We start from the raw sequence: 25,377 nt of genomic DNA, 5'->3' as shown, positions 1-25,377 counted from the left end.
GCAAAAAGAGAGGGAGAGAAAGAGAGAACATTGTTAATGAGCCAAGACGGTGAGGCCAAGACAGACAGCATCCAGAGAAGCTCAAAACTGATGTTTGTAGCAAATTGTAAGCTTGTAACAGCCTGACATCTCATGTATATGTTTCACTTCAGTTGTAAATGAGGCTCTGGACTGTAGTATGTTCTCATAATTCACCACTAGAGGGCAGTATCCCTCCTTGGGAACAACACTATAGGAAGTCGTTCAAGGTGATTTCCAGTTCATTTGGAGTTTTTCACTTCAAGTAATGGCCAAGATTTAACCCCCTGAAAAAAGCACAACCATGTCAAAATTTAGATAGCAGTGTACATTTTACCTCTGGTGCTTTTTCTTTTTCCACATTATTCATTCCCTGTAATTACTTGAGTTGGTTTGCACCGGCAAAGGGCGATAATAGCCTTTCTTGTTTTAAAACTCCTTTACAATGAATGCAGGAAACCTTTTAAACAGCAGGCGGTCTGGTTGTTATAGAGACTATTCTTCAACTCGAACCAACAAAGCCCCTTTTACAAAAACAAGTGTAAGATTGCTACATTTGTGCTGGTGGTTTTCCCTATTCAGATTATTCGCTATTGTCCACATATTTTTTCAAAATGTGTAAACCCAAGACTAGACCATTCAGCACAGGTGAAGGAAGGCTGGATAAAGATTAATTTGTAATTGTAGATGAGATGCTCCTGTGTTTTCATTTTTTAGCTCTTCTGTTCCAAACTAATTCTACCAAGTCCTCAGAATAAAATGCGCCACCCAAGTGTCGGCTTGCTTTTTTTAAGAAACATGGGAAAACCCAACAAAAATAGTCGATAGACTCCTTTCCCATTTCCAGTAGAGGAGTATGCCTTTCGTTTTTTTGTTTCTGGTGTGTCACGGTCGACGTCACAAACATGCCAGAAAGCAGAATTAGTAAGCAACGGTGGTTACTTTTTAATACTGTAAATTAGTAGCCTACAACAAATCCCATTCATATCCATGTATGACTGATGTAGCAGACCTTGAACTCTGTGTGGAGGGAGGTAAATCTCACTCATCTGCATTTCCTCGCTGTGACTGGCTGTGATTTTGTCTCATCTAAGTCTTTTTTCAAGTGGATCATCTTTTTAGGTCAAACAGTTTAAAGCCTAAGAGCGCTTTTTCTCGACTCGAAACACTCTTTCTGTTACTTTCACACACAGTTCCTCACCCTGGCTCCCCTGTGCAGCCGGTCCTTCATTATTCCGATGAACTCCTTGTAGGAGAGCTGGTCGTCGTGATCCACGTCGAAGATCTTGAAGATGGTGTGTACGAGGTGACGTGTCAGCTTCAGCCCAGTGGCAACATACACCGCTCTGGCAAACTCATCTTGTAAGAGAGAGAGTAAAAAAAATTCTGATCATTTCGGCCACGTGTTGTACACCAAAAACACACCATCTGTGTGTGTGCGATCAGAGATCGGTGCCTGTAGCCCGCAGCTGCCACTTCTCTATTCCTACCTTGACCAATGGAGCGAGATGCAAAATTGTACATCTGCATGGCAATGGCAAAGTCCTCGAGATTGTTGAGGAACTGGAAGAATGATCGGAACTCATCAAAGGTGATTCCCTGTAATACAAGAAAAAAACATATTTAAACCAGCCCAGAAATATTGATCCATTCAAAGGTACCTTGACAGACGTGCATTCAGCATTCAATCAGGCACATCCACTCTATTGTCTGAAATATTAACTAACCAAAGAATAAAAGACAGCTGACCATAACAAAATAGTCCTATTAATGACATAAAAGGTCATTAATGACAGGATTGTGTGTGCATGATATGGACCATTTCAAACCGTCTTGCAGTGTGTCATAACTCTAAAGTAGTTGCATACAATAATAATGCTGAAGCCATTCAACAAGTAGCCGTAACCGCCCCATGCTTGTTGCTGTGAATCAAGATCAAACGTATGACGGCTGGATTATTAACAAATAGTATATGTTTAACAAAGAAATCCATAAAGTGAAACAAATTAGAAAAATGCAGTCTTTGCAGGTTTACATGAAAGGATGCAGATTAAAATACAAAGATACATAGAAAAATAACTAGGTAGCTGTGTATCTTCCCTGATATGGAGAAACAAAGTAACTACATAGCAGGATAGACTGACAGATTGTAACTACAGGCTGTGTATCGTACGAAGCAGAGACCAACCTCCTGCTTCTTCCACAGCATGGAAAGGAAAGAAGGGAGGGACAGAAATAGGGTTGGGTTGCATAAGATGGCAATGTATAGCTAGATAGATAGATAGATAGATAGATAGATAGATAGATAGATAGATAGATAGATAGATAGATAGATAGATAGATAGATAGATAGATAGATAGATAGATAGATAGATAGATAGATAGATAGATAGATAGATAGATAGATAGATAGATAGATAGATAGATAGGTAGATAGATAGATAGATAGATAGATAGATAGATAGATAGATAGATAGATAGATAGATAGATAGATAGATAATGTACATGTAGCTGGAATTGCAGTCATGTGTGCGTGGGTGTGTGTGTGTGTGTGTGTGTGTGTGTGTGTGTGTGTGTGGCCAAGTGAGGCGGTGGAGCGCTGAGGTGTGGAGAGCCACAACAGCCTCAGGCATAGACAGTGGTGGGAAATTATGGACGCTCTAGATAGCTGGAAGGCGGGCACACCCATAAAGCAGTAGGAAGAAATTCAACAGATAAAGGATTAGGAAAGGTATCTGATGTTATCTAAAATTTGCAGCATTCAATGCAATGCTAATGTTAGCCGTGGCAACGAGCGGTCGCTATTATAGTTCAAAAAAGCAAATAGTCAAAGTTACATTGATAATGTCGACTCTGTCTCCCACATCACATTTTTGGACTTTTGAAGATCTATCATACATTATCAAGTTTATTTTGACAGCTACAGTAAAGGTATTCAGCCCATAAAGCTTACACACCTCCTATACAAACCATGACACTATAACAGGACTACAACTTCTGTTGCTGAGCTCACATAATGTTTTTTGTTGTCGGATAAGGATAGCTGTATAGTACTATAGGGGACTACCAACAACGTTGTCCAAACAAGCATAAATACAATGAAATGATATTACATTATACAGGCAGAAATAGTCAACATAAATTAAAATAACTAGGATGAGATAGATAAAGATTTAGTGAATTCTTAGTCTGCGTTCCTCTCCCAGTAAAGAACTGTGTGCATGTATGTGCCGTACCTTCTCGTCAGGTATACAGTGGCGGACGTTCTCCAGGTAGGCGCTGATGTTCTCCACATTGGTGAAGCGAAGCAGGATTTTGGCAAAGTCTTCTTCACTAATGGTGGTCATCCCTTTAGAGAAGGTCAGAAACTCAATTTCCAACACCTCTGTTTGAAGGTTATCCATGAACCTGACAAAACAGCAAGGACGAGAAAGAAGAAGAAATAGATTCAAAAGAAGCATGTTACTATTTTATGATTTGTTTAATATTGTTAATTGCATTATCACACATTTTATGATGTTTCTAGTACCTGTAGAAGTCATCAAATGTAAGCTCTGCCTTCCCTTTCTTGCCAAAGAAATGGACCAATAAGGTGGTGTCAATCGTGATACTCTCATCCGCTCGCTATGAATCAGCAGAGAGTGAGAGAGAGAGGATCAATGAGAGATCAATAAATGTCAAGCAATGTGATTGGAGGAGAAGCAGTGGGCGGGACGAGTCCATCATCATCAATCCAACATGGCAACCAGGGTGCCAGGCTAGCAGGAAGCAGGTTTCTGAGCAACAACAAACAGTCCATCTATTGAATCAGCTCAGACAAACAGTCAGCGGCCATCATGACATCAAACATACCAGTCTAGGCAGCAACATTGTTTAAGTTAAACCTCTTAAATGAGATAAGTAAAAAAAGAAATGGACAAGTAAAATGGGGTAATGAGGTAAAAATGGACAGAAAGGTTTCCGTCCATATTAATTCTACCGATCAAGATCATCCTTATCGTTGGTTTTTGAAAGCAAAGTAAGGAAATAAAATGAGAGGTATGGAGCCATTTGCTTTTCTTCCATGCTGCCTAGACTGGCGAGGAGTGTTGCTGTAACAGCATGAAACGCAAACCACTGCTGGTCTGGTGAAGACAGAAGAAGTGCTCAGGTAGCAGAACACAAAGAGATACAGAGACACAATGAAAAACCGAAGTCATGCAAATATTCATTGAGCAAGTGTAGGGAGAAGGAAGACAAAGTGTGAGAGTATATTCAACAGAGAGAAGCAGAAGAGTGAAGAGGGAAGGAAGACATGTGGAAGAACAACCAAGGACAAAACACACAAACATTCACAGACACATGAAAGCAACCACATCCCCATGCACTTCTTTGCAAATCCCACATTGACACACCCGCACACAACCTCAAATCACAAACAAGAGCAGCGCGCAACAAACCCACATAAGCATAAATGCAGAGAATGTGAGCCAATTCCACCTTTTTCCGTCAACGGTCATATTTGCAACTTTGCATTTTTATTTCTTCATTTGTGTATCTTTATTCTGTTGACATATTCTTTAATCTTACCCCCTCTGCCTCCCCTCCACAGTTTGTTTACTGAATGATCCTGGTCATTTGAAACAACAGGCTTTGGGACATTACTTGTGTTTGCTGTCATGCTATAATCTGTTGCTTAACATTTTCTAAATCACTTACAACACAAGGTGACATAAGTTAGTTTTGTGAGCCTTTAAGGAAACAGTGCCTGAGTATGCCTTTCATGTTTATGCTCCCTCACATATGTATCTCAGAAAAAGGTGACTGTGCTTTCGAGCAGTTCCAGAAAAGACTCAGCCAGCGTCAGTGCAGAAAGAGAGGATGTCAAACGGCCATCTTTTTTCTCTCTCCCTGCCATGCCCCGCCCAGCCAATCCCTCTGTGTCCAATCCACGGCCATGCTGAGGTAAATGCAAACATATCATGTCCTTCTAAAGAGGAAGAGCATTTATGCCATTTCCATCATCAACATAATTATCATCATCACTACCACGATGCCATTTGAGGTTCTACCTCGAGAGTAAAATCCTAAAATCCGACGTGGGACAAGAAGAAAATGTCAAACAAGATGACACAGGTTTACAAAAGATAATGTTTGACAAATGTTAATGTTTTTTTGTGACATAAAATGTGTATTTATTTTGTAAAAAATTAGCAAATGACTATAACTGAGATGTAGGGACAATGATGGAGAAACGTGACTTATTGATCTAGGTGACAACGAAAGTAAGTACTTAAGTTATGATGAAATCTGGAGCATATTTTTCTATTATAACGACGAAACTGATATAAAAAGTTATTGGCAGCCAAATTGTCCATCAGTTTCTAAAATGTAAAGCACAGGTGAAAGATTAGTAGTTCCTCTTTGGTTTTGGAAACTCTTAAATAAAATATGTTACATATTTCTATGCCTTGTGAGGACTTCCTGCTAAATACTTGATAAAACTGTCCAGTAAGATAAATGTCCCAAAACTAAAAACAATGTTATGAAGCAGAACAATGTTTTTCTTTTTCTTTCTTAGCTTGTTCATATCTTCCCAGGTTGGGAACCACTGAGAAACATGATTAATGAACTGAACTCCAATTATGTATGCACACAATGCAGTTAGCCTAATCACACTATGGGCCTCCTGGCCACCGATGCACACTGGTAATATTCTCTACGGTGAGATGTAGTAGATTAAGGCACCAACCAAGTTCCAATGGATACAGATATAACTCACAGGATAAAAATGTCTTCTGGGAAACAAACAGTAACAGTAAACCCTCTTTTAGGACCACAAACATTAGTGTGAGTCCTAACATTCAGTCCGTTTCTGATTCACTTTGCAGTCTGGTCTCTCAGTCTTTGATTAGGAATACTTCCTTCATATAAACACAGACAGACGTATCATTTCAGCGTCTTGTATTCTGTGTCTCACTTATTTCAAGGTCTTTTCATTAAGCCTCTCATTACGGACAAACGGGACAAAAATACATTTGCTCTTTTATCTTATAACTGACACATTACTGATGTCTTTATGACACATGAGCTGTTCATACATCTAGACAGCATCCAGGTGGTGAGTCTCTGCCTCTCCTCACTCTTTTTCACCATCTTTTTCTTTCCATAATCTTAAACTGTGATAGGAACGCTAAAACAAGAGACAGGTAGAGGTTTCTTATATCGTTGTTTCGTTTTGTTTTAAAGAGTAGAGGTACAACACTACTGTGATGTTGAACATCCTCATTATTATGTGTTTTCGTTGTCTTTTCAGTTTGCTTGTTCAGCTGCTGGTATGTGTATGTGTGTGTGTGTGTGTGTGTGTGTGTGTGTGTGTGTGTGTGTGTGTGTGTGTGTGTGCTATTGTTCCTTGAAGGAGCATTATAAAAGGCAACTATATTTGTATTCAGTTAAATAAAAAATGTTTTTTATTAGTATCAACCCCTTTTAAGAGCACATAAGTCTGACCCCGGGTACGACGTAATGCCAAACTGAACATAACAAGCTTATCATTCCTGGAAGTGTGGCAGCAGCGGTGTGAGCTCATCATCCCCATGAAGACGTAATGGTTACCACGGCCACAAGGCACAAGCCAACACCTGGTGTATGCATGTGTCTATTTGTCCATCTGTGTGAGTTTGTGTGTGTGTGTGAGCTTCAACAGACTTTGATCACGAAGCTGAAGCTAAAAACAGTAATTACTGATGTAAACACTAAACGGTCTTCCTCGCCCTCCCTATCTGTGAGTAATACCTTGGAGGAAGAGCTCATTGTCGCTCTTTAGTCAAGTCAGTCAGACTGTCAGTCAGTCACACCTTCCAGGGTAAAAACATCTAACCCTCCCTTTCCCTTGTTCTTCTTTCTCCACCTCCTATTTTTATCGCCCAACTTTTCTCCCCCTCTCCTATCACTTATTCCCCTCTTATCCTGCCCCTGCTGTGATTTCCTTTCTCCTCATGCTACCCGTCAGTACCTCCTTCAGCTGACAAACATAGAGGTGATTCGCTCTTTCATTCCCTCCCTCTGTCTCAGCCTGTCAGTCAGTTCCTCCTTCTCCAGACAAAAGCAAAGGGGTACAATGGTGACTAATCTGTTGAGTAAACACATCTTTCTCTAAATACAACCTGCTTCTTTCTTTTCCCCTAAATGTGTTTCCCGAACTTCTTCTCTCCCCCGCCCACTTTGTTCCTCAACATTTGACCTGTGTCATCTTCTCTGGGCCTCTCTCACCTGTCTGTTGTCTCCCTGATTGTATCTCTTCCCTTGTTTTCATCACCCTCAGGTTTTCTACTTATCTGATCTGGTGTTCTTAAAGATTTGTTACTGTTACAGTTCCAACGTTTTCTGTCTCTTAAATGTGTTCCTTGTACTTGTATTTGTGTCCCCATGTCTCACTTTGTTTTGTTACATTTATTTCATTCGATATATTTGAATCCCTCACACTTTCAATGTCTCCGTTTGTCTTGCTTTTATTTTTCTCCCCCACATCCTCCCCCCGTCTGATTCGTCTGTTCTGTCCGTCAGACATCCCATCAGATGAAAGGCTGCTCGGTGTAAATACAAGGTCAGTCCCATTATGCTCCACTGTCATTATCTCCACCTTAGCTTCCGCTACCACCAGAGCATAGAGCCTGTCATTAGTCACTTAGCTTGCTAGCACTATTAGCCGTTATAAATCATTAACAGCAGCTTCACCTTGTGTCAGAAAGACAATTTGAGTTGCACATGAACAAGCCATTGGCTTCTGCAGATAGAGAGCATTTTTAGCTGTGCAAAAACCTTTTGATTGATTTTAGTCCCGTTTGTTTTCGACGCATTTTTAGCCACGCTAGGCTGGCTCTAGAAATGGCATTGTCAGTCTGTTGGTTGGTTAGTCCACCACTTTGGTCTAGACTAAAATATGTCATCATCTATCATATGGCTTGTGCATGCATGTAATACAGATATTCAAGGTCCTCAGAGGATGAATCCTACTGAACTTGGTGACCCCTTGTTTTTCCTCTGCTCCCGCCAAGAGGTTGACATTTGTTTTAGTTTTTTAGAAAAATGTCTTGGCAATTATTGGAAGGATTGCCAAGACATTTGGTACAGACATTTCTAATGTACACAAGATGAGTTGTAATACATTTGAGGATCCCCTTACTTAACATCTAGCACCATCATCAAGTGAAAAGGTACATTTATTATTTAATTTACCTTTAATGTACCTTTTTTTAATGTGTTTATTTGGTTTTTGACTAAATACCTGCAAAACTAATGAAATTCCCCTCAGCTGAACTTTGTGTTTAGTGTTAGCATTCTGACAGCCTAAACATGTTAAACATTGTACCTGCTTAACATGTTAGCATTATAGTTGTTAGCATGCTGACGTCAGCAATCACCGCTATGCCTACGTATAGAGTTGCTAGCATGGCTGTAGACTCTTAGTCTTGTTTTTCAATTAAGTCTGTCCAAAATTATGTTTGTTAAATGACATTAAATACGTCTTATCTTGGAAGAGGAAGAAGCTTGTGGGGGTTGTTAGGAGGTATCAATAACCTGCTAGCCACAGGTAGCTCAGGTCACCATTTGGTTTGAGTTGCTGAAGTAGTATAAAAACAACAGACTTCTATTTAAAATGATACCTGATTCAATAGAAGTGTTTGATGCTATAATATTTTTTTGCATGTGCTCTGCAGTCAGCCTTCTTATAATTTTACCAGTGTCATTAAACATGTTGTGGTGTAAACCGAGAATGATTTGACACCAAAGCTACGACACTAGCCACAACACAGCACAGATAACAAGGCACGGATACACATACAGAAGCATAACGAAGAGACCAAACGACAGAAGGCAGGTGAGAAACAGAACAGGTTATCAGAGTACGCACATAACAATATCTGTCATCGTACTACCATTATAGGATCAATAGTGTTACACCAATACAATCGGTAAAATGATTTAGAAATACCAAGAACAAATATTAATAAGTTCTTGTCATATTTGTTCATCAGGAATAAGTGAGTGACACAATGAAATGGGGGGAGTGGTTCAAACGTTTGGAGGAGCCTCGAGTTATCCCAAGAAATAAATATTTTCCAACAACTTTCTCTTAGTTGTAGAAGAGATTGTGTTTAGTGCAAATAAGTCTTTTAGAGCTCATACAAACAGAAATTATTTGGGGTAGGAAATGGAGGAATGATTTATATGCCCTACTTAGGTTTGTAAAACAGTGAAATAGAAGTATAGCTGATACTGAATCTAAATGATATAAAAAGTAATGTTTATAGGATAGAAAGAAAGAAAGAAAGATGACAAGTCAGTATATGTAAATTATCAGTATCAAGCCAAACCAGAATAAAAGGGCTAGGGTGATCATAACTTACAACAAGCCCATATCGACAAATATGCTTTCTCTTTTAGCCATGAAAAAAAATGGAATAACATTTTTAACCAAGAATCTTTTGGTCCACATTAACATTGAATAATAGGCGTGATTGCTCCAGAAGTCAAAGATGAAGGCCCTTTGGAGCTTTTATTTTGAAGGTAAACATTTCTAGTCTTATTCTGGCCAAGCTTGATGCAGCTACTTTATTTTGGATCTATGGAGCTAGTTGAGAGAGCAACATTAACTACAGGGAGGAAGAGTGAAGGACGAAGGGTGGTGGGATGTAGGGACAGAGGACAGTTGGGTCTGTGTACCTCCGCCAGGTCAGAAAAGAGGACTTGACTGGCGCCTCGCCTCAGAACGTCCCAGTAACTCCGCGCCACAAACTCCTGACTGTCTTTTTTTAGCACCTGTAGGAGCGGTCAAGCAAGGCCAGGGTCAGTTCACCCACAACTCAACCACTTCAGGAAGGAAACTTCAGCTTCCAATATTCACTCTATCAAATCTTATTATATACCAACAATATATATAATACCAACAGCAAATTATAGGCATTTGCTAAGCCTAAATTGATGAGGGTGTTTATTAGAAAACATGGCTAATACAAATCTAAAAGTTTAGTATTCATGTTCTTTCATTAATATAATTTACAGTAGTAATATCCATTTGCAATGTTTAATTGAACTATAATTTCTCGCCCTTTAATAAGCACCAAGCATTAAAAAAACCTGTTAGTGTCAAACAAAACAGGAATGAAGGGAGGAAGACGTTAACAATCATTGTTAACGTAAAACAAAAAGGGCAATCTATGAGGAATCTGCTGTAACACCTTTATATTTAAATAAGTAAAGCTACCATGAGTTACTGCTGAATTAACAACGAACACAGTAAAATGTAAATTTAAAATTCTAAAAGTCTTGCATATCTAATTATTGTCTGAAACTAAAACACAATTCTTCCACTCAAAGGTAAGTTCTCCATTATAACCCCTATGATAGTGAACCAGCTGAACATATTGCTGTCCCAAACGCCACAAAAAAAGCTGCTTCTTTTAAGAGCGTATCCTGCTTTTATAAAAGACGGCCACCATGATGAGCTCCTGACCACCCACCTTGTTCGTCTCTCCAGGGAGAAGGCAGCAGCAGCCATTTTAACATGACCCGGCACCGCTCTTAACTTCACAGTGACAATGCAGCTATCAATCACTACACTGACAGGACGAGGAGTGTGTGTGTTTATGTGAAAGAGACATAGAGAGAGAAAGGAAGAACTCTGAATGGCCAGTGGCCGGTAGCCTACAGTTACTGGACAGTAGTTACTGTTTGCTGCACTGTACTGCAACTCTATTAGTACATATGCATTACCCCTCAGGGTGAGCAACTGCTTCAGTGGTTATCGTCATATCTTGAGGAGAAATCATCTTTACATTATAAGGCATTTGAGTTTCGCAGTGTCCAAATTCCATTATTTTCATGTTGATTTTAGTTTACAGCTTTATATGTGATCAATAAGTGAATGTGTAATGGGAGTATTTCCTAAATTTAAGACGATAGTCTCAGTGCCTTTACACACCGGGTCCGTGACAAATAAACAACATGGAAATGCTAAATTCTTGCCTGCGAACATTATATGTCTAGGGCTTTTATTGTGAAAGGTAAGAACAGAAGGAATGGATCTGGTATTCCTCTGTCAAGGTTGAACGGAGTAATAAAGTTTACCAAGACTACAGAGCCGGTTGTTGTTTTATAATCCTCATAATTATAGGTGCAACGGAACTCGTTCCACACAAAAAACGACTTTGTTCCAGGAAGAAATTATGTCGATTTTTCGCTGCATAATATTTGCGTTCTGTGCGACAGAACAGTTCTTAACAGTTAAAAAAAATACATTGACCTGCAAATGAATCGCACGGGAAAAGACGCCCCAGGTGTGTCAAGGCCTTTCATGGTATGTAAAAGAATAAATATTTCTCCTGATTAAATTTAATTTTTAATTTTTAAGTAATATGCAACATTTTGGATGCCATACCACTTGGCATATATATGTATCCTGTTTGCTTTATTTAAGTGTGACTGTGCTCCACAATAGGAAAACCTTTGTGTCTGTAGCCTGAACCTCCTTCAATAAAATTCTCCTGCTCTCTTTGCTTGTTAACAAAAACCCCAACAGGAACACACACACTGCCAAACAAACAGCACGCGTCCTAAAACAGTCTAACATGGACAGTGTCTGATTGTGTTTAGAGCTTTAGAGTGCCTCAAGTCATTTTAAATCACATCACTCTCTTTTTGCAAGAGTTCATCTCTCCTGACCCCTTAAATCTATTACTCCTCCGCTGCCACCTCTCTATCTATTCATCCAATCCTCTGCCATCGTCCCTCGATCAATCTCCCAGCTGACCTGACAGATGGATGCTCTGTCTTGAAGGAAGTCTCTCCCTAGCTCGCTTATTCTTTCTATCTATTCATCCATTCAAGGACTCTACTGTGTACGTTTTACTGACAACAGAGGATCAGGTGGACTGAGTCAGGGTTAAGGCTTTTTCAAAGACCAGGTCAGGACACAAAAGTGGGTGACAGAGGCATTAAACAAAGTCCACTAAGTATCCCAATATAAGTGACATTTACACCCAGCGCCCGAGCCCAGAGAATTAAGGAAAATAGTGCAAACAAAACAGGTGAATTTTACTTGATTAGTCAGATAGCCAGAAGGTTGTGAAACCTGTGTTGGATTATGAGATTCATTTGGAGAATCTTTCAGTGAAAATGAACCTACTATAGACCTAATAATCCCTGTTTCCATACCTCTCTCCATCTATTGCTCTATCTATTACATTTTTTATTGATTAAACTTTAATTTGACAGTGGCATTAATATGTATTTTCTGTGCATTGCAACATTTAAAAGGTTGAAGGGAAATTAAATGAACAGTTTCAGAAATACTCTTATTTGCTTCCTTGCTAAGAGTTAGATGAGAAGATCGATACCCCTCTCATGTCTGTGCTTTAAATATGAAGCTTGAACCAGGTGATGGTTAGCTTAGCATAAAGACTGGAAGCAGGGGGAAACAGCTAGCCTAAACTCTGTCTGAAGTTAAATTATCAGCCTACTAGCAAAACTACCTGGAGTTGAAATAGTCCAACACACAATTCCCATAAAACCACAGGTTGTCGTCTTTACACCTTTTGTACAGATTAAACAAAATCAGATAGAAAAGTCTGGTAAATTCAGAAAGGTGATTCACTCTACTGTAACACAGCCTTTAAAACCAGGAACATTTATGCCAGACTACGACATAAAACATTTAAGAAGATATCTAATCTCATATCACAATATTGATATATCGATATATTGCCCAGTCCTACTTTGAACAAGGCTAGCTGTTTCCATCTGACAGAAACAGCTAGCTCTCTGTTCCTTTGTTCATCCTTCCATCCATTTCTTTAAGCATCTAAAGACGAGCAGAAAGGAGACTAAGGGGTTACGGTTTTGGATACATACGCTGTTCATGGGGGCAACCTGATATCCATAGAGCTGCATACTCTAACACACAGAGAGAGACACGAGAAAGAGGAGGACAGAGCATGCAGTCAGAGAGGAGGAGGGAGGAAGAGAGAAGGTAAAATACATGTTAGTACATGCAGACAGGCTGTGGATACACTCTGCAGAGGGATGTGTCATTTTCAAACCATCTACATATGATCACATTTTAGAACAACACACTTTGCATTACAACACGGTGCACAGTTGCAAAAACAACTAAAATCGGCACCATATTTATAATCATAACATCTGTTTGTCTGTCTTGTGTTAATGTCTGTATATTTTCATTACACCTTTGTCTGTCTAATTTGTCACCCGTTTGTATGTCACACTGGCAAAATAAAAATAAATAATGGTATCAGTTTAAAAAAAAAGAAAAAAAAAGAAAACCTGCACTGCACTTCCCAGAGATGGTTTGTGAAAATGTATATTTTTGATAGTACTTCCTGTGAGCTGAAACTGAAATTATAGCCCATCCAATACTGGGTTTTTCAAGAAATATTATATATCTGCCCATATTTAGGTTTAGGTTACATTACTGCACAAAACTATCACTTCTAGAAAGCCTGATATATTGTACATATATTTAATAGTCTTCTTTTCATATTTGTATTTTTCTTCAATTCTATATTTATGTTTATTGTACACATTTTTTATAGAATAGTTTTATATTTACTGTATCATTATATATTTATGTTTAGTAGACACAATACTAGCTTTTTGTTATGTATTTATATGCACCAATACACCAAAGCAAATTCCTTGTATGTGAAAACCTAATTGGCAACGAACCGTACTCTGATGCTGATATTCGTAGCTTTAAATTGCAACACGTAACACAAACAAACATACTTGACAAGGATCCCTTAAATTTGCTTTTTGTGACCTCAAGATTTCTAATGCGAGAGCCACTTTATATGTGAAAAATAAACTCTCTGGAATGGCATCACTGTTTATAAATGAGCTCTACATCTTTTCTTTGGCACTTCTGTACTGACATGTCTTGATATTAGCCAACATATATGCCAGTACCGATATACCTGTAAAAAGATAATATTCACCCAGTCTGCCCTAGTTTGGCTCTAATTCTACACGCAGACGATGAACCACACATATAAACAAGAAAAGTATAATTCAGTGTAGTAAAGCATGTTGACCTGTGCTGTTCTAAAACAATCAAAGTGTTGAAAAGGACGCATTCTTTTGAGAGTGTATCCCATTTAACAAGTACGCAGTGAAAACAGAGGAGATACCATTGTCTAAAACGGTTTCTCTAAGGCAGCATGCACTCAAACATGGTTACAGGAAGGGTTTAGCTAGCTTTAACACTTGATTAAATACAGATGACAATAAACTTGGATGATGATGTGTCATTCTCAATACATCCATATGACACAGCATTCATTTTGCACCTTCAGAAACAGAGAGGTGATGGATGTATTAAAATGCCATTTAAACATGGAAGTAACTTTACAGTAACTTTTTACCGTTACATTAAGCAAACATGAACTTTGTATTTCAAGTTTACCCCACTAATGATAGCAGCATTACTGAAGTCCATGTCCATAAAGAGTTAATGGTTGTTTCACAGTTGGCTTCACTAAGGGTGATCATCTTTACAATTGTACCTCCACACACGCGCAAACACATCCTCGTCCCAGGTTACCAAGTTTCTTACCAACTGTGCTGACTTCTCAGCATCTCCTTTCCTCCCTCTCTTCTCATTTTTCTTCCGGAAGATCTCCTGAAGCTATAATGAGAGAAAGAATCATGATCTCATTGACAATTCAAAGCCAGATTCAAAGTGTATGTATTTTGCTTTTAATCTACTGGCCCAGGAAATCACCATCAACTGCAGCTTTTATAGTGTATACACTCAACAATTCTTATTATTGAAATTTGTATTATTAATTTGAATAATATTTAAAATGGTAACCTTGTATCAATTATAGAATAAAGGGATATCTCCAGTAATATTTTATAAATTGTGACGACAAAAGTGGCTGACGTTGTTTATTTGCATTTATTTAAATAAGGGGTGGGGAACCACCGGCCTCCGGGCTGTATACGACACGTGAGACCATTTGATCCAGCCCTCGAGATAATTCATAAACGCATGCAAAAAAATCACATTTTTATTTTTTTTGTCAGCAATAGAATAAAATGGGCGAATTACTGTTTTTTCTGGCCAAGGTCAGGGTCCTTGAACACAACACGGGAGGAACGTGTCATCACGTGGTCACGTCAAGTCAAAAAACTTCAATATTTAACGAGACTGTCGTTAACATCAGTGAACGCAGCATGGCGAGTGTAAAACAGAGAAAGGTGGATGCAGAATGTTACACTTTCCAGGAAAATGGACGAACGATTATTTCTTAGTGGAAGTAAAAGGCCAGTGTGCCTAGTTTGTGCGGGCGCGCTTGCGGTGATGAAAAAGGCTCTCGAGCGTCATTACAGCACGAAACATGCCAAACTGCACGAACTGAAAGGACGAGTGTGTTTGCATAAAGTTAACGCTCTTCGGGCGGAGTTTGGCCCAACAAGCAGCTCTCTGCAGAGCGGAACATACAAACATGGACAGATTAAACAGAAAGATATATGGATAAAAAAGTGTCTTTTTTTGCACAGCATGAAAGAAAGGTGAAATGGTGACATTTTTTAGCAGAGGTTATGAGTTCAATAATTAGTATGGCCCTCGAAGGATGTTGTAAAAATTTAAATGGAAAAGATTCCCCACCCCTGATTTAATTCATAATCCTTCATTTGACTACAGATATAATTTTTTGGCTGAAAAATCAGAGCCTATCATCAAACCCTCAATGTGGTGATGTTATTTTTTTTTCAGTCACGCACCTGCCCACTTCCACAGGATCTTCAACCATTACCACCCACTCCCGCTGATATAGCATCCCACTCCCACCAGCCTCCGCAGGGATTCTGATCACTTCCTGCCTGCAGCAGTGTCTTCAAATGAAAATATGTTGGTCCCATCCCACAGGGAAAGTGGGACACGCCGTTATAAGTTTTTAATCTAAAGAAATGCTAATACTCAGATGTTTCATACGCTGTCTTAAGAAATAGTGAACTGAAAATAAACTTTTAAATGCTTTTAATGTAACAAAAAGCAGCTTCAGCTTCAGGCAGTGGAGATTTAAGGTAACAAAAAAAGCATGAATAGCCCGTCCCTGTTTCACTGATAGTCACTTCACACTTATTGTCAATATCTTTAATATCTTAACCTTGTCCTTTTGCGACGGTACGTAAAATATGATGTTAATAACAACCTATGAATTCAGTCATGGGATGGATTCTCTCTCTGTATCAGAGACTCACCACCAAGAACTCCCTCTTGTCCACCATCTGGTTGCCGTCTGCATCAAACATATTGAAAGCAATCTTGAAGCCAGCATGGGGCTCTGGAGAACAGAGAGGAGAGCACATAGGGTGAGTGTGTGCATGTGTGTGTGCATGTGTGCATGTGTGTGTGTGTTAAAGGCAATTCTAAATCCAGAAATAGCATAGGAAGAAGTGGCATACAGGCTTGACAGGAGGGAAATGGGGCAGGTGGATACATTTATATGGACTCTAAGCTACAGTTAACATAAATGTTTCCATACCACTTTTCTTAGAGATTAATATTGTTTTTTATATCGTCGTCAAAAAAATGTATTTAGTTGAAAGAGAGCATCATTACAAAATGTACTTTGTAAATATTATTTTTTTCAGTGGGGCGTTTTGTGTTCAGTTCAATGTTCAGTAAAATAATGTTGGAAATAATTTATAAATGTTTATATCCAACAAGCAATCTGTTTCATTTTAGTATACTGAAAGCAGAAGAAAGGCAGAACTGAGTACACTTTAATATCTGTTCATCTATCGAAAATCATATTGTTATCGTGATATTCAACGTTATCGCATATTTTCCTGATATCGTGCAAATCTAGTACAAAAAGCACAATACTAGATTGAAACTGAATTCAGTTGTCAGAAATGAACCATTACTTTTCTTTATCTCATCTTATCTATCTGACTTTCAAATCAATGTCGAATAAATTCAATCAAACAGCAATAATAACACAAGCCCTTTCCTGATTAATGTAGTCACACTGAGCTTCACTAGATACAAAACTCCTGGGACTTTCTCTAGAAAGAAATGTTGGCAAAATGGTAAAAAATGAAATAAAAAAGGGGTAGGAACATCTTAATTTACAGAAGAGAAAGAATTCCTGATTTTGAGGAAAAAAGATCAGAACTATTCAACAATGTTGAAGGTCTAATGGGGAAATATCTTATATGGCAGTACATTGCTGTTTTTAGAGAGTAATGAATGCAGACTTTTTTCTTTTAGGAAGAAGCCTCACATTCCTGTCTATATTTAAGTTTAGAAAGGTTATAGGTAGAGGTTTTTTTCTTCGCTCTGCCTCTCTCTGAATTTCTGTCTTACCCCAAGGGGAAGGGGGAAACCACCAGATTTGTGTCATAATGGCCTCTTATTAAGTTCTGGGTGGGCCTGAGTATAGCTCATATCATATATACCTGAGCTAAACTTCTCCCAAAATAAGCACAGCATACTGCTACAGTAAAGTATGAAAGTAGAAGATGAGATGAGACTGAATTGACTCACTTGTCAGGATGCAGAGCAGGAACAGGTACTCTGTGTATGAGACGATGCCTAGTAATGAGACCAAGACAGAGAGAGTTAAAGAAAAGGTCACATTCAACACACACAATGTGTACAGATGTTCAAAGACCAGAGGCCTCCTGACACACACACACACACACACACACACACACACACACACACACACACACACACACAATCCCTCCTTTCAAGAAGATAGCATCTTAAAATGTGTCTTATGGAGCTGAGCTGCCAACTGCCTTTTGGCCACACACCGTTTCTTTCTCTACACCCCAAGTGTCCAAAGTAAAGACACTGGTAGGGGTGTGTGCATGTGCATGTGTCTGTGTTTGGATAAGCAAGTGAAAAATGTTTTAGGAGGTGATCCTTTCTTGCCTTAGGCCCATTTAGGAAACTTTGTAGCACCATCTCATTCCTCTCTCTCTCCCGCTTTTTCGCTTTCTGTCTGATCGTTCAGATAGTTCAGGGTGACTCGCTTGAGTGTTACGGGAGACTGCTTTCCCATGTGTGTGTGTGTATGTGTATGTAGGTGAACATGACACCAGCGAAAACCAGTGTTAGCCTTGTGTTTTCTAGATGCCCGACTGCTTTGTGTAGAGGAGCTGGTTTGGAACTGAATTCTGTTTTCCCCCATGTAGCCTGAGCTGTGCAAAGACCAGGAGATACACTCTGAAAGTACTCAGGTTTCTAAATACATTCTGCATGTTTGTTCTCACATACTTTCTGTGATATGCTGCTGAATAAAAAGGTAGTAAACATTATTAGGAGAAAACCTTTCCATTCAAAGAATGTTTATCCTTCATATTCTGGTAACTGGTCAGAGGGTTTAGAAAATACTTAAAGATTCACTAAGATCCAAGTAATATTTTTGACATCAAGTGTAAATAGTACCAGCATATAAGCATTGTTGGTAAACCTGATCCCACTGAGAATCAACAGTTGACCACAGTCTCCTGCTTTCAGCTGATCAGTTTCAGCAGATTAGCAGGTCTCAGATGCTCAGAGCTTGCAAATCGACTCAAGTTCACAGAGAACTACCTGCTCAACATGAAATGCTACGGACACAAAGTAAAAGTGATAGCTGGTAAAGACAGTTTTAAAAAATCCCAGATATTCTTCTCAAGAATTAGTGGACCTAACATGAGCTAAAATGCAAAAACATTTTGGATTTGCATTTTGTGTACACTCTAGGCCACAACTTGATAATATAATAGTAGTATAGTGTAGTATAAAAGTCATCACATTATATTACATACAATGTCTGAATGGACTTTACGGCCCCATATCAATAACTATTCCTGTCTAAAATGAAGGTTTTTAAGAAGACAAGGCATGGGACTGTTGTAGTTATAAATGATGCTTTAAAGGATAAAACATAAATTCATTATACTGTGTAAGGTATGTTCATGCAACAACTGATATGATTGACAGCTGACAACATGGATTTCCATTTACTATGAGCTGCGCTACATATGGTATACTAATAATCATCTAACCATGAACTCCCCACAATGATGTTGTGGGGATATTCCTAAACCAAAGTAATGCCAATCAAAACTGACATATTGTACAGCCCACTACACACACACACACACACACACACACACACACACACACACACACACACACACACACACACACACACACACACACACACACACACACACACACACACACACACACACACAACACTATGCATTCCTTTGTCTGACACATGGCTCTGTCATTCTCAGAAATCCAAATCCATCCCAAGGATTTTAACTGTCCTCGCTCATCATGGCATGAAGAGAGCATGTCCTGACATCAGCACACAACATATTGTTGAATGCTGACAGTGTGTGTGTGTGTGTGTGTGTGTGTGTGTGTGTGTGTGTGTGTGTGTGTGTGTGTGTGTGTGTGTGCGTGCGTGTGTGTGGTCTTGGCAATATGCCACCAGCAATTATTTGAATAGACAGGCACTGTATATAACTACAATGACTTCCACTTACTACAAAGTTTTAGGTTTTTTGTGCTCTCTTTCATTCGTCCCTATAATTTGTCTTTGTTTCTGTATATATTCGTTCCTTTGCACTCCATCTACTTCTTTAATTTTCTCTCCATCTCCAAATTCCTCTTTTACATGTCTACTTTTCACTCTCTAACTCCCCATGCCTCTTTCTTGTCCTCTTCCTTTTCTCTGCTTCCCCTTCTCTCTCTCTCCATCTCTTTTTTAATTTCCTCTCAGTTTTCTGTCTCTGCCTTTTCTCTCTACATCGCTCTGATTTTAAGAAAAGAATGAGGGCAATGCTTTAGGTTAGTAGTCCCTGACGTGTAAACATAACACACACTCACACACATTAGTTGCAAGGTGTAAAACATTATCATGGTAGAGGAAGAGAGGTGTTCGTTATATTTAGCATCTTCCAGTGTGTGTGTGTGTGTGTGTGTGTGTGTGTGTGTGTGTGTGTGTGTGTGTGTGTGTGTGTGTGTGTGTGTGGGTGTGTGTGGGTGTGTGTGTGTGTGTGTGGGTGTGTGTGTGTGTGTGTGTGTGTGTGTGTGTGTGTGGGTGTGTGTGTGTGTAATTATCACTATGGGGACTCACTCCCAGACTATGTGATTCCTTTTTTACACACTCCTGAAGCAAATGCTTTAATTAAGGGAAGCTTTTCTCCCTCTCTTTCTTTCGTTCTGTTTAATTTGTTCTGTTCCAATATTCAAGAGAAGAAGAGAAGAGAAAATAATGAGAAGAGAGGAGAGGAGAGAATAAGAGGGGAGGAGATGAGATGAAAGAGTGAAGAGAATGAGAGGAGAGAAGAGAAAGAGAGGGTAGGATAATTATTTTTAGTTTTTTCAGCAGGTTGTTTGACTGTAAGGAAGGACAGCATGGTTTCAACCCCGGATTAGAGACACCTACAGTGACACACACACACACACAGTGACACACACACGCTATTTAGTCACACATCAGCAGGTAAGCCCTGGTATTCATACAGCAAGTGCACTGAAAAGCTGCAAAAATTGTGTAAAATGTATAAAACTGTTCCTCACTTACCCCTCATATCAACAGAAACATTTAACTGTACATTACATACATTATAGTGGAATTGGTATATTGAATATATCTATACAGTAAATTCAACTGTAATGGCTAAAGATAACCTTGTTATGATCTGACTACTGTGTGTGTGTGTGTGTGTGTGTGTGTGTGTGTGTGTGTGTGTGTGTGTGTGTGTGTGTGGTGTGTGTGTGTGTGTGTGTGTGCACTCTATCCGACCTCTTTCTCTCAGGTTGCGGAACAGTTTGGATGATCCTCTCCATACTGGGGGAGTTTCTGCCAAAATTTTCTCCAGCTCCTGACACACAAGCACAAAAGCCAACACATAATTAACAAGTCATACACAACACAACTGAAAACCTTCACCTTCAAACTTCAAGCCATTATATAGACAGAAACAGAGAGCGGGGGTATCATGCAAGGATTCACAATAAAACTATCCATCTTGACATGCCATTTATTTATCGTATCTAAAATTTAATTTTCTCACAATTAAGTGAAGAAAGAACAGATGAACATTTGAAAACAAGTGTATTTAAAATACATAAAGTTTTATGTGGAATCCCATATTCTATTTAATACTTATGACCACTTGAGCTGTACACTTCCATTAATTGTAAATAGGTCACCTGTGGAGTTATTGACTACAGGTAGCACAAAGGAGCAATGTTTGATTAGCAGGTTCCTGTTTTGCTTGTATATCGTGCTCTGCTGACCACGTGGGTAACACGATACACATTCGTGCCAACTGCAGAGAGCAGAAATGCAAATGTGAACTGCATGCAAGAAACTCTTTCTGCTGATAAACAACTGGTAGCAACATGCAGGGAAGGCGGGCAATACGAAGACTGCTTATCAATTTAAACATGGAGATAAAAACACGCAGGTTTTAAAATATGTAAAAAAAACACAATGTTTTCTGAGGAAGGAAATACATCAAACACGTTTGTTGTGCCTCCTCGTGTGATAAGCACGATACCTTTAGTAAAAGATCAACACTGAATGTAAGCATAACTGAACACAGGGTACTGTTAAGATTGTATTCAGATTTCATCCTGTTAAGTAGTGATAACACTAATATCCTGTATTTTTACTGTCAATGGCAACAGCTTAACATACCATTAACACAATTGACTATGGTCAGTGCCAGACATTAACAAAGTTGCATTATATTGGAAGCACCTTTTAAATATATTTAAAATCAATTGGCAAGAAAGGGTCATTTATTTCATTTCAAATTAAAATTACAACACAGGTTCAAGTGTTTAAAAAGTGAGGGGGTCTGGATACTCCCTGCAGCCCCTCTATATCACACTGTAAACACTTTGACCCACATAAATGACCAAATAAACTCAGGACAGATATCCTCTACTTTACATATTGTCTTCCTTTACCTGTTTTTTCTTTACATATAGTGACAATGAAACCGATAATGATGTGCAGTCATGCACTAATGCTAACATGTACAATGTTTATATTACCATAAAAAAAACTGGCAAAATCAGTATTTTAACTTTGTAGAGTCTGCAACAGATGTAACATGCAACAGATGCCTGCAACAGCAGAAGAAAGAAGCATTAGGAGCGTGTCTCCCACCTGTTTGGCCAGGGACCTCCAGGGCCTCTTGTCTGCCAGGGAACGAGACAAAAGAGGAGAGAAGAAGAAGGGAAAGAGGAGAAGAGAGTTTGGGTGGGCTTGGTCAGATAGCATCTGTATGATCTAGAAATGGGTCTTAATGTGCCGGGTACAGTCACAACACACACACACACACACACACACACACACACACACACACACACACACACACACACACACACACGCACACACTGTATATACACTGTCATCATCACAGGCCCATTTGTACCGTCTAAAGTGCCCCGTGCTTGTCTTTGTAGTATGTGGAATGTCCCCGTAAAAGCACATACTACTTTTGTTCTGTTTTATACAACAAAGTTCATCTAATTCAACTTCAAAGGGGGCATTAGAGGATGTCGGCCGCTGAGAGGGTATGTGCGGCTGTATCGTATGTCAGTGAGCCAGGATAGATGTAAACACGCGCATACAGGTGCACAGTTTGCACGCAATACAATCACATGCCCGCTGAAGAAAGGAATGGTAGCTCTTTCTGGACGGGTGTTTGTGATAACCTCAATTTGTGAGGGCATTTTTAAACCAGTTGTTACAAAGTAAAACAATAAGTTAAGTGTCTGGTTTAAATATTTACTGGTTAAGAGAAAGGGCCAATGTGAGCAACTGGAATGTGGACAAGTCGAGTGTGTCTGTGTGTGTATATGTGTGTGTGTCTGACTAACATTAACCTCAGACTAAACAATAGCCGTAAAGCCATCTGCTTTGAGGCTGGCTGGCCAGGGCTAATATGTTACGACTGGCAGCAGGCTGACAGAAACAGCCAAGACGTGTTTAAACCCAGTTAAGTGTTTTAAACCTTGGTTTCAGTAAAAAATAAGAAATGCACCTATTTTGCACCTGGCACTGGCATCCATATTGGCACATCAATTTTAGATCAGAGATTGCCATCTATAAACTAAAAACACATCAAATTTAGTTGGTTGTTAAAAGCACATAAAGACACATTTACAACTAAATGGTAATTACAGAAATACAACTAATTGTAATATTTGGATCAAACCAGCCAAAAAATGTTGAGTGTAAAAAAATATATATTGCAAGAAATTAAGTGCATAATGTCACATGTACATGTAATCCATCAAAATCTAGATACAGTACAGATATAAGACAAATGTTACGTCAAATTGAAATGGGATGAAAATAGAGAATGTAATTCATCGCAAAGTAACAATCTTGAGACATTTTCTATCCGAAGTTCAAAGATACTTCGGGCCAGGAAAGCATGGTCTCTACACAATATACAAGCAGCTACAATAATCTACTCTAGGTCAATACAAAGCCCATTCATTCATTTGTGAGTCAGTGAAACATACTTCTGGGTTCGCTCATGGTGACTGACTCGATGAAATTCTGTGGTGTCATGTAGAGCTGCCCTTCATAGTCCACAGAGCTAAACATGCGGAAGCGATGCTCATGTGAAGACATGTACACGTCTCCCTCCTCAAAGTCAAACGGACGTGCCTGCAGACAAAAAACAAAAAGGCAGAACAAAATATTACTGTCATTGACTGTGTTGCCCTATTCATTAGCTACGCAACATTTGTTGGTTTTACTATTTTTGGGATATTTAATCTAAAGATTTTAAGGATTTGAAATGAGATTACAAAATAACAACAACAAAACAGTTAGAAGCAGGAGACAAGGCAATCAAAGGAGTGCTTTTTGGTTAATTCGATATTATTACTTTTAGTGTTATTACAGACAATTTGAAAATCATATTTAGTTATGTAAAAAGTGTAGGCTATAATAAAGATACACGTAAAAATGTACTCCTAATATGTAACCAGCCGATTTAAATAATCAACACAGCAATAAAAATTGCCCCAAATATTATAGTTTAAATGTGACTTCCCCATCGGTGAAGAGAAAACTCTCTGGTCTCGCGCACAGACAGCAAAATATAAACTGTACGTGCCTCTTCACTGCTTTTGAACCTCTATAATGAGGAGATCCATCTATTCTTGGCATCAACTCTCTCCTTTTAGCTCTCTGAGATTATAAACAGTCAGCACCTCTGGCGCAGTACAATAACAGGAGAATGGGGTCGCACGAACACACACACACACACACACACACACACACACACACACACACACACACACACACACACACACACACACACTTTGTCACTACTTGATTAGCATATCTCTCTCTCTCTCTCTCTCTCTCTCTCTCTCTCTCTCTCTCTCTCTCTCTCTCTCTCTCTCTCTCTCTCTCTCTCTCTCTCTCTCTCTCTCTCTCTCTCTCTCCTCTCTCTCTCTCTCTCTCTCTCTCTCTCTCTCTCTCTCTGTGTGAGGAGCCAGGGCTTCAACTTGATTAGCTGCAGTGTAGGAGAGCTGCTACACCAACAGATTGTGCAGCATGAGGCTGTGTAATTAGTAGAGAGGTTTCCAAATTTAAACCTGTTTGGCCGCAGGGCCCAGCGCACCCAGGTTCCTGCTCAACTCAGCTAACATGCTAATGAGCACACAAATTCATTCATAAAGCTTTGATGCTGCCTTCACCAAGGGGGCTTTTGAAGGCATGAATAGGAGATGAGCGCTCGGCTTCATAGGAATGCACTGTAATCAAGTGTAAGAGCATAGACGCCCATGGCTTGCACTCTCACTAATGAATGAAGTTTATAAAGTTCTGCAAAGGCAGCTCGGTTCACATGCTATGCTGCACAACATGATATAAAAAGTAATGAAAAATAAATGACATTCAGTGTGATACGCTTTGTTCTTACGTAGTTATAATGTCATGTAGCCACAACTAAACCTGTTCGTGTCGCCTAGTTTTGTTCTCCTGACTGCATAGCAGATGCTCCAGGTGTTTTCCCCTCAGACAACTCAGTCATGCAGCAGTAATTCTCCATTACTGCTTTTCTCAGAGCTCCTCTGTCTTCTTGGTTTGCCTCTTGACATCAAGTTTAATTATTTCAGTTCAGTCAAATTAAAGTACAATATAGCCAGCTAAGGTCCCAGCAGATATAAACCAGTTCTCACCTTAATCTATGTTGAGTTGAGAAAACATTCCTAAGAGCCCTAAGGTCCTGTGTTCGTCCGAGCCCAGCCCCACCCAAACGCAACCCAGCATCACATACGATACAAATACCAG

General features: G+C 39.2%; 1 protein-coding gene across 9 annotated transcripts in view; it reads right to left on the bottom strand.

The window, feature by feature from the left end:
- micu3a (mitochondrial calcium uptake family, member 3a) overlaps positions 1-25,377 on the bottom strand; it is a 30,681-nt gene that overhangs the window by 2,385 nt on the left and 2,919 nt on the right. For 2 of the 9 annotated variants that reach the window (XM_029436975.1, XM_029436959.1), the window contains exons 2-14: positions 23,592-23,739; positions 22,225-22,256; positions 20,848-20,926; positions 17,577-17,624; positions 16,286-16,368; positions 14,631-14,702; positions 12,911-12,952; positions 9,725-9,820; positions 3,549-3,643; positions 3,256-3,427; positions 2,207-2,212; positions 1,509-1,617; positions 1,220-1,377 (exon numbers count right to left, since the gene is read on the bottom strand). In XM_029436975.1, coding sequence (XP_029292835.1) covers positions 1,220-1,377; positions 1,509-1,617; positions 2,207-2,212; positions 3,256-3,427; positions 3,549-3,643; positions 9,725-9,820; positions 12,911-12,952; positions 14,631-14,702; positions 16,286-16,368; positions 17,577-17,624; positions 20,848-20,926; positions 22,225-22,256; positions 23,592-23,739 — 1,140 coding nt within the window. Of the gene's footprint in view, positions 1-195; positions 306-1,219; positions 1,378-1,508; positions 1,618-2,206; positions 2,213-3,255; positions 3,428-3,548; positions 3,644-9,724; positions 9,821-12,910; positions 12,953-14,630; positions 14,703-16,285; positions 16,369-17,576; positions 17,625-20,847; positions 20,927-22,224; positions 22,257-23,591; positions 23,740-25,377 lie in introns of all 9 variants that reach the window. The other 7 variants (XM_029436967.1, XM_029436983.1, XR_003832610.1 and 4 more) reach the window with 6 other exon arrangements.

This window comes from Cottoperca gobio, chromosome 1 (genome assembly GCF_900634415.1).
Source record: "Cottoperca gobio chromosome 1, fCotGob3.1, whole genome shotgun sequence".
Lineage (NCBI taxonomy): Eukaryota > Metazoa > Chordata > Actinopteri > Perciformes > Bovichtidae > Cottoperca > Cottoperca gobio.
The sequence above is the reverse complement of the archived record's forward strand: the minus strand, read 5'-3'. Positions and strand labels throughout refer to the sequence as shown.